The sequence below is a fragment of the Zalophus californianus genome, chromosome 6 (assembly GCF_009762305.2).
Source record: "Zalophus californianus isolate mZalCal1 chromosome 6, mZalCal1.pri.v2, whole genome shotgun sequence".
NCBI lineage: Eukaryota > Metazoa > Chordata > Mammalia > Carnivora > Otariidae > Zalophus > Zalophus californianus.
In genome coordinates this window covers 28,335-37,880 of record NC_045600.1, presented here as the reverse complement: position 1 = coordinate 37,880, position 9,546 = coordinate 28,335, and the positions used below count along the sequence as shown (strand labels likewise).

The 9,546-nt window shown below is 43.0% G+C and overlaps 1 protein-coding gene across 1 annotated transcript; it reads left to right on the top strand.

The window, feature by feature from the left end:
• Positions 1 to 500: 500 nt before the first annotated feature.
• LOC113909866 (disintegrin and metalloproteinase domain-containing protein 29-like) lies at positions 501 to 2,918 on the top strand. Its single transcript, XM_027571493.1, has one exon. The coding sequence runs from the start codon at positions 574 to 576 to the stop codon at positions 2,749 to 2,751; it is 2,178 nt and encodes a 725-aa protein (XP_027427294.1). The 5' UTR covers positions 501 to 573; the 3' UTR covers positions 2,752 to 2,918.
• The last annotated feature ends 6,628 nt before the right edge of the window (positions 2,919 to 9,546 follow it).

The window sequence follows — 9,546 nt, the reverse complement described above, 5'->3', positions numbered from 1 at the left end:
GACTTGCAAATTATTGGCAATAAGATATGTGCTAGGACATGTAACATTACAAACCATTATTTTCAACACCTCTAAGGTATAATTTGCAATGTCTACCTCCACATGCCAAGGAAGTAGGAAGCAGTGTCTCCACAGTGAGGAATAGGGGTAATGCACAGAAAGTGACGCAGCAGTACCATGGGAGATGGAACAGGTAAAGGATTTAATTGTGTTATAACTGTATATCACATATTCAAGTATCTGGAGGAAGGATTGAAAGTGTTGAATACAGGGATGCCTCTGGGTCCAACTCTCTTCCCATGGCCCATGTGAGCACTCATGCACATGGCCCACCCACCTCTCCCACATCCACCCCAGCTGAACTGATGTGCAGGCCCACCCACTGCCACACCCTGTGACTGTGACATAATCCACACAGGTGGCCCCCAGGTGTAGGGTGCTGGCAGCCTGAGGCAGCCCTCTGTTCTGTCAGATGCTCTAGACTTGGCCCTCACTCAGGATCCTCCCTTTATCCATTCTCGCTGACAGGTGTCCTTGAGCAGGGGCACGAGCCTGGCAAAGGGCCAGGTCACCATGAGGGCGCTCTTCTTGTTTCTTGCACTCTGGGCAAGGCTGGCTCCTGCCCAGGGTTCTCAAGGCCGTCCCTCATGGCGTTACATCTCCTCTGAGGTGGTCATTCCCAGGAAGGAGTTGCACCATGGCAAAGGTGTTCAGATGCCAGGCTGGCTGTCCTACAGCCTTCGTTTTGGGGGTAAGAGACACGTTATCCACATGCGGCGCAAGAAACTGTTTTGGTCTAGACATCTGCTGATGATGACTCAGGATGACCAAGGAGCCTTGCAGATGGACTACCCGTTCATCCCTCCAGATTGTTACTACCTCGGCTACCTGGAGGAGATTCCTCTTTCCATGGTCACCGTGGACACGTGTTATGGGGGTCTTGAAGGTATCATGAAGTTGGATGACCTTGCCTATGAAATCAAACCCCTCAGCAATTCCCGAAGGTTTGAACACATTGTTTCTCAGATAGTGGCAGACACCAATGCAACAGGACCTACCTATAAATTGGGACATAAAGAGATTAAGGAGCCCCTATTCTCTGAAGAAATTTCCAATCCAGCCCCCAGGATCAATAATAGGATCTTTTCCTCCCATAAATCCATGATCAAAGGATTTGCTCAAAGTTCCAATTCAATGTATCGTTTATATAATAATGTAACAATGTGTGCAAAATTTCTGATAGACATGGTTAGTTTAATGGACTCGATATATAAAGGTCTTGATATAAAGTTCCATCTTACTGCAGTCCTTATATTTGATATAAGAGATCCAGTCAACATGAATGATTACAGATTGCCAGCTGGTGAATACCACAGATTTCACGCTACCTACTTGTTCAACATCATAAACCCTAGTTCATCCTTCGTTGTGGTTAAAGAAGGACCACAAGACTATCAAAATGATCCTGCAACCTTTGCTTTATGCTCTCCTCGATGCCTACATATGGTTGGTCACCTCGGCAGACATTATTTATTGTTAGCTGTGATAATTTCCCAATACTGTGGGAGATCCATTGGTCTGTATTTTGATAATCATGAGTGCAGTTGCCAGCGGAGGTCCAGCTGCATCATGTACAGATACCCTGTGTTGACAGATTCCTTTAGTAACTGTTCTTTTGGACACTTACAAAACATTCTGAATATTAACAAGCATTGCCTATTCAATGAAAGGGTGGTATTCTTTAATACAAGTCTGACACATGTACGTTGTGGAAACTCTATAGTAGAGGACAGGGAGCAGTGTGACTGTGGCTCCATCAAGCAGTGTGCCAGCAACCCCTGCTGTAGTAACAACTGCAAACTTGAAAGTACATTTCTTTGTGACAAAGGGCTATGTTGTACAAACTGCACCTTCTCTGCAGTTGGGACTCTCTGTAGACCAATCCGAAATATCTGTGACCTTCCAGAGTATTGCACGGGCAGATCCCCTCAGTGCCCTAATAATTTCTATATGCAAGATGGAACCCCGTGCACTGAAGAGGGCTACTGCTATCACGGAAACTGCACTGACCGCACTGTGCACTGCCAAGAAATCTTTGGTGCAAACACTGTGGGGGGGCCAGATGTCTGCTACGAAATTAATAAAAAAGGCCACCGATTTGGACACTGTAAAAGAGAGTTTGTAGCCAGACTATTTATTCGTTGTGGTGACCAAGATGTCAAGTGTGGAAGGCTGCAGTGTGCCAATGTCACTCATCTCCCTCGGTTGCAAGAACATGTGGGATTCCATCAGTCTAAGATCTCAGGTGTCTGGTGTTGGGGATTGGACACACATCGCTCCACAGGAACAACTGATGTTGGTCATGTGAGACCTGGTACCCCCTGTGCTCCTGGAAAGTTCTGTGAGAATTCTACCTGCAATGCTACTATAGGTGAAATAAATTACAACTGTTTCCCTGAGAAATGCAACCGCAGGGGTATTTGCAACAATAACAGGAACTGTCATTGCCACATAGGCTGGGATCCCCCATTCTGCAAATTGCAAGGTAAAGGAGGGAGTATAGACAGTGGACCCCCTCCAAGAAGAATGCGGTCAGTCAGGCAAAGTCATGAATCGGTGATATATTTGAGAGTGGTCTTTGCTCGCATTTATGCCTTAATAGCTGCGCTCCTCTTTGGCATTGCCACCAATGTAAAATCTATCAAGACAGTTATAGTAAGGGAAGAGAACGTTGGTGAAGCCAATCCATAAATCAGCCTCCAGACCCCTGAACAGCAACATGCAATCCACAGGAGCATGAATGAAACTACAGTAAAGAGGTAGCAAAGCTGACATCTATGTTTCCAGGGATCTGCAGGAGACACAGGGGTCCCGTGCATCACAGGGCTCTCAAACCAGGTCTGTGATATGTCACTGAGCAGCACTCTGAAATAAAACTTGAAAAGTGCATGGTAGTCATGTCTCCTTATTTTTGTCAGCCTGTAAGGCCCAAACTGAGTCCGAGACACTGTCTAAAGTATCTGGGTCTTCAGCTGCAGTCCCTGGGCACAGAATTAAGGGAAGTAGACACAGGGTCCTGTAAGGGCAAATTCATGATGTTTCTACAAAAGAGTGCTCGTGAACACTGAGGTTTTTCTCATTCTCTAGGTAATCTCTCCTTCTCCAGTCCCAAAGTGGGTTCATGGAGATGGATGGCTACTCCCCACCCATGCTGCCTGTCCCAAACTAGGGTGGCTGTGGGCAGTAGGGGAGGGTAACTGGGGTGAGATCTCACCTAGTGCAAGCTATGCTACCCTGGAGAGCAAGCTCCTGAATATAGGGGACATTGCATTGTAGATCCTCAATGTTGCATCCCATGAAATCAATCAGAAAGGTAGGCAGAAGTGCCCATGATGACTCCGGCATCCAGAGGGAGCCCTTGGAATGTTCATCCCTCCCTTTGCTCTTAGTCTGCATTTCAGGGAACTGAGCAGTGACTGTAGGTGAATCATGGTTAATAACAAATGCCATTCTTCAGAGCAATACTCTGGGGTGGAAAGGAAGTCTACATGTATTTAAATAATTTTCAATGCACTATTATTCTAGATTGAAGTGTATAATTAATAATAAAATGTATAAGTGAATAACAAAATTTTATCTTAAATTAACATCTATAATTATACTGTTTTTCCCCCTCATGCAATACGGGTACATTAGAGAGTATTTGAAATACAAAAAGTCCCAGAAACTTTGGACTTGCACCTCTCCCAGCATCCACAGAAAACCATGTTTAGCCCATGGTGATATTTGTTCCCAGTGTTTTCCAGAATACATACAGTTTGTGCTGTTTTGTATACATTGTTTGAACCTTATCCTGTCATCACCAAATATATTTTGATGTCCTATCTTTGAAAGCTTCCTTCCAATTTCCTACATTCCATCTACATTTAAGATCCTCTGGTCCATTTTTGTGCTAGATAATTCCATTATTTTAGTGGTGAATACCACTGGCAAAGGTAAGTGGGAAATCAGATACCCACTCACTGCCCTATCCTTGGAATGTTGATGGTTAGTGGCAAACCTCCTTTTGTGCCATCCTCCTCTTGTGCCATCCCCATGAAGGAGGGTCTCTCTGTCAAGGTCCCCTCCTTTCTTCTTAGGGCTCATCTGCCCTTCAAAAGCACTGTTTGGTGACAGTCTTCATCATATAAGAATGTCTGTTTTCTATGTTTTTCTTTTTCTGATTTTTGATCATTCCATCATGTCTCCTGGCATAGCTAATGGCTTATGGTGGCAGTCCAGAGATGCTGTATGAGAAATTGTGAAGCTTCTGGGTCATATTACTTTCCTCCAGGGAGGAAGGGCCCCACAGACCCCCCTTCCCCCAGAGGCAGAGTATAGGCAAGTCACAATGCTCTTTCAGGGACTGATGTGTGCGGGTAGCTCTGTTAATGGTTTTCTCTTATGCACAGGGCACAGCCTTCCAGAGGCTCAGGCTGTCACCTGAGATGTTTCTTCTCAGAAGGTCATAAAGTACAAAGCTGACCTAATCTGACCCCAGACTACAGAAAGCTAGGCTAAAGTTTGTTTTGTTATCTCTTTCCTAAAGACATTCTTTTAAAGATATTATTTTTTTCAGATGTCATTGCATGCAGTAGGCATAAATTTAAGATATACAGCGTGTTGATCTCTTGCATTTATATATTGCAGTGTGATCACCACCCCTGTGATCATATAACACTTCCATCACATAATTATCATTTCTTTTTGCAGTGATAAGTAAGACCTAGTCTCATAGAGATCTTCAAGATTACAGTACAGTATTATTGACTATAATTACTATGCTGTGCATTAGATCTCCAGGAATCATCTACTAGTTGCAAGTTTTGTATCCTTACATAACATTTTCCCCAATCTTCCCACCTCCAACTCTTGGAAAACACCTTTCCACTCTTATTTTTACAAGTTCAAGGGTTTGTTTTTTTATTCCACATATAAGTGATAACACACAGTAATTTTCTTCTTCTGACTTATTTCACTTAGCATAATGCCCTCAAGATCCATCTGTGGTGTTTCAAAGGGCTTGATTCCCCTATTTCTCAAGATAAAGTTATATATATACCACATCTTTACTCATGCATCTGTTGACAGACAGGTTGTTGCCATGTCTCAGCTATTTTGAGTAATGTTGCAGTGAATATGCGGTAACAGATACTTCTTTGATATCCTGTTTTCATTTCCTTTCAATATATTCCCAGCAGTTGAATTGCTGGATTATATAATAGTTGTATTTTGAATTTCTTGAGCATCCTCCATACTGTTTTCCACAGTGGCTGCCCCAATTTACATTCTCAACAGTCCAGGGGGCGGAGCAAGATGGCGGAGGAGTAGGAGACCTGGATTTTGTCTGGTCTCAGGAATTCAGCTGAATAGGGATCAAACCATTCTGAACACCTATGAACTCAACAGGAGATCGAAGAAGAGAGTAGAAACAACTCTCTGAACAGAGAAGCGACAACTTAGCTGGAAGGTAGGACGTGCGGAGAAGTGAATCCGAGGCGATATTTGGGAGGATAGACGGCGGGGGAGGGGGCCTCCGTTGGACGCTTCTGGCAAGTGCCAGAGCCGCGGAGCACAAAATTGGAACTTTTGGAAGTCGGTTCCGCTGAGGGACGTCACTCCAGTGGCTAAGCAGGAGGTGGAAACCTCACGGGACAATGTGGACACAGGACCCTCGGGGTCACAGAAAGACCGGGGTTGCCTGAGTGCGGCAGAGCTCCCAGGTATCAGAGCAGGGAAGCCGGCTGTAGAGACGGAGCCGAGGCGCGGGCTCGCAGATCAGGGTGGCCATAAACTGTGATCTGCGGCCCAGCTGGGACACTGCGCCTCCAGCAGGGACCCAACAAGGAGCAGAGCTGGGGAGACTCCCCTCCCTCCCCCAGGAGGAGCGGCGAAGGAGTGCACCACAGGGATCTGCTGGGTTTGGAGACTCCACACGGGGTCGGGTGCCAGAGATAGAAATGCTCGGTCACAGGCCGGGTGAGCACAGAGTGTGGCCGGAGACCGGGGAGATGGGAGTGATTGACTGCTTTTCTCTGGGGCCGCACTGAGGAGCGGGGCCCCGAGTTCTCAGCTCCTCCGGGCAGAGAGTGGGAGGGCACCATTTTCACTCTGGTCCTCCAAAGCTGTACCGAGAGCTTGCAGGGAACAAAAGCTCCTGAGAGCAAACCTGAGCAGCTTGCTTAGCCTGGAATGACAAGGGTGGGGCAATTCCGCCTCCGGCAAAGACATTTGGGAACCACAGCAACAGGCCCCTCCCCCAGAAGATCAGCACAAACAGCCAGCAAGCCAAGACCAAGTTTACTGATCAAGGAGAAAGGGAGAACCCCAGCGCTAGGGGAATACTGCACATAGAATTCATGGCTTTTTTACCATGATTCATTAGTTTTTCAAAGTTAATTTTTTTAACTTTTTTTAAATTTTTCTTTTTCCCTTTTTCAACCAACATCTTATCAATCCCTTTTTTAAAAAAAACATTTTTTATTTTTCATTTTTAGAGTCATATTTTATTCCTTCATAGTAGTTACCATTATTTTTGGCATATATATATGTTCTTCTCTCTTTAAAATTTTGACATACAGTTTCTTTTAACAGATAAAAATATACCCTAAATCACTAGTGTATGGCTTTATTCTAGTCTCCTGCCTGAGCACATTCTCTCCCTTTTATTTTTTAAATCTTCTTTTTTCTTCTTTCAAAAACTTCTTATCTTATCAATTCCGTTTATAAAACCTTTTATAATTTTCATCTTTACAGTCATCTTCCATCCCTTCATTGTATCAACGCTTATTTTGTACATATATGTCTTTCTTCCTTTAAAATTTGAGGAGGCACTTTCTTCTAACAGACCAAAATACACCCAAAATCTAGTGTGTGGCACTGATCTATGCACTAGCCTGATCATATTTGATCATATTCTGGGTTTTTTTGTTTTGTTTTGTTCTGTTTTTGTTTCTTTTTATCTTTTTCTTTTTTTTCTCTTTCTTTCCCTTTCTTTTCCCCTGGTTTCAGGTCTTCTCTTATTTGTATAGAGGATATTTGCTGGGGATGTTGTTAACCTGTTAGCATTTTGTTCTCTCATTCATCTATTCTCCTCTGGACAAAATGACAAGACGAAAAAATCACCTCAGCAAAAAGAACAACAGGTAGTACTGTCTGCCAGGGACCTATTCAATACTGACATTAGTATGATGTCGGACCTAGAGTTCAGAATCCTGACTTTAAAGATACTAGCTGGGCTTGAAAAAAGCATGGAAGTTATTAGAGAAACCCTTTCTGGAGAAATAAAAGAACTAAAATCTAACCAAGTCAAAATCAAAAAGGCTATTAATGAGGTGCAATCAAAAATGGGGGCACTACCCCAGTGTTTATAGCAGCAATGTCCACAATAGCCAAACTGTGGAAAGAGCCAAGATGTCCATCGACAGATGAATGGATAAAGAAGATGTGGTATATATACACAATGGAATATTATGCAGCCATCAAAAGGAATGAGATCTTGCCATTTGCAACGACGTGGATGGAATTGGAGGGTGTTATGCTGAGTGAAATAAGTCAATCAGAGAAAGACATGTATCATATCACCTCACTGACATGAGGATTTCTTAATCTCAGGAATCAAACTGAGGGTTGCTGGAGTGGTCGGGGGTGGGAAGGATGGGGTGGCTGGGTGATAGACATTGGGGAAGATATGTGCTACGGTGAGCGCTGTGAATTGTGTAAGACTGTTGAATCACAGATCTGTACTTCTGAAACAAGTAATGCAACATACTTTAAGAAAAAAAAAAAGAAAAAGAAGAAGATAGCAGGAGAGGAAGAATGAAGGGGAGTAAGTCAGAGGGGGAGACGAACCAGGAGAGATGATGGACTCTGAAAAACAAACTGAGGTTTCTAGAGGGGAGGAGGGTAGGGGGATGGGTTAGCCTGGTGATGGGTATTAAAGAGGGCACATTCTGCATGGAGCACTGGGTGTTATGCACAAACAATGAATCATGGAACACTACACCAAAACAAATGATGTAATATATGGTGATTAACATAACAATAAAAAATTAAATTACAAAAAAAAAAAAAAGAGAGACGCCTAGAGCTCCATTTCCAATGGGAGCCACCCAAACAGTAGGTGTAGATTTGGGGATATACGGTTAACACTATGATATTTTGTTCTGCACAGGTAAGGCATGTGGGAAGGGGCACAGATAATAGCCAGCGAGGGTTCAAAAATAAACACAAATCCTATATCCAAGTGGTCATGTGTGAAGAAAATTTTGCCTTTCATTCTCTTTTCATAAAACATTAAAAGGAATTCCAAAGAGCTTTCAATTAAAAAAAAATGGGGGCACTAACTGCTAGGATAAATGAGGCAGAAGAGAATCAGCAATATAGAAGACCAAATGATGGAAAATAAAGAGGCTGAGAAAAAGAGAGATAAACAACTACAGGATCACGAGGGCAGAATTCAAGAGATAAGCGATACGATAAGACAAAACAACATTAGAATAATTGGGATCCCAGAAGAAGAAGAAAGAGAGAGAGGGGAAGAAGGTATATTGGAGCAAATAATTGCAGAGGACTTCCCTAATGTGGGGAAGGAAACAGGCATCAAAATCCAGGAGGCACAGAGAACCCCTCTCAAAATCAATAAAAATAGGTCAACACCCTGACATCTAATAGTAAAACTTATGAGTCTCAGAGACAAAGAGAAAATCCTGAAAGCAGCTCGGGAGAAGAGATATGTAACCTACAAAAGTAGAAACATTAGATTGGCAACAAACCTATCCACAGAGACCTGGCAGGCCAGAAAGGACTGACATGATATCTTCAGGGCACTAAACGAGAAAAATATGCAGCCAAGAATACTATATCCAGCTAGGCTGTCATTGAAAATAGAAGGAGAGGTAAAAATCTTCCAGGACAAACAAAAACTAAAGGAATTTGCAAACACAAAACCAGCCCTAAAAGAAATATTTGAAAGGGGTCCTCTAAGCAAAGAGATAGCCTAAAAGCAGCATAGATCAGAAAGGAACACAGACAATATATAGTCAGGTCACGTTAGAGACAATACAATGGCACTAAATTCATATCTTTCAATAGTTACCCTGAATGTAAATGGGCTAAATGCCCCAATCAAAAGACGCAGGCTATCAGAATGGATTAAAAAACAAGACCCATCCATATGCTGTCTGCAAGAGACTCATTTTAGACCCAAAGACACCCCCACATTGAAAGTGAGGGGTTGGAAAACCATTTACCATGCTAATGGACACCAAAAGAAAGCTGGGGTGGCAATTCTTATATCAGACAAATTAGATTTTAAAACAAAGACTATAATAAGAGATGAAGAAGGACACTATATCTTACTTAAACGGTCTATCCAAGAAGAAGATCTAACGGTTGTAAATATCTATGCCCCTAACATGGGAGCAGCCAATTATATAAGGCAATTAATAACAAAAGCAAAGAAACATATGGACAACAATACAATAATAGAGGAGGACTTTAACACCC

Bases quoted from the DNA above. Each gene is read 5' to 3' on its own strand.
- LOC113909866 (XM_027571493.1), top strand. From the start codon at position 574: ATGAGGGCGCTCTTCTTGTTTCTTGCACTCTGGGCAAGGCTGGCTCCT.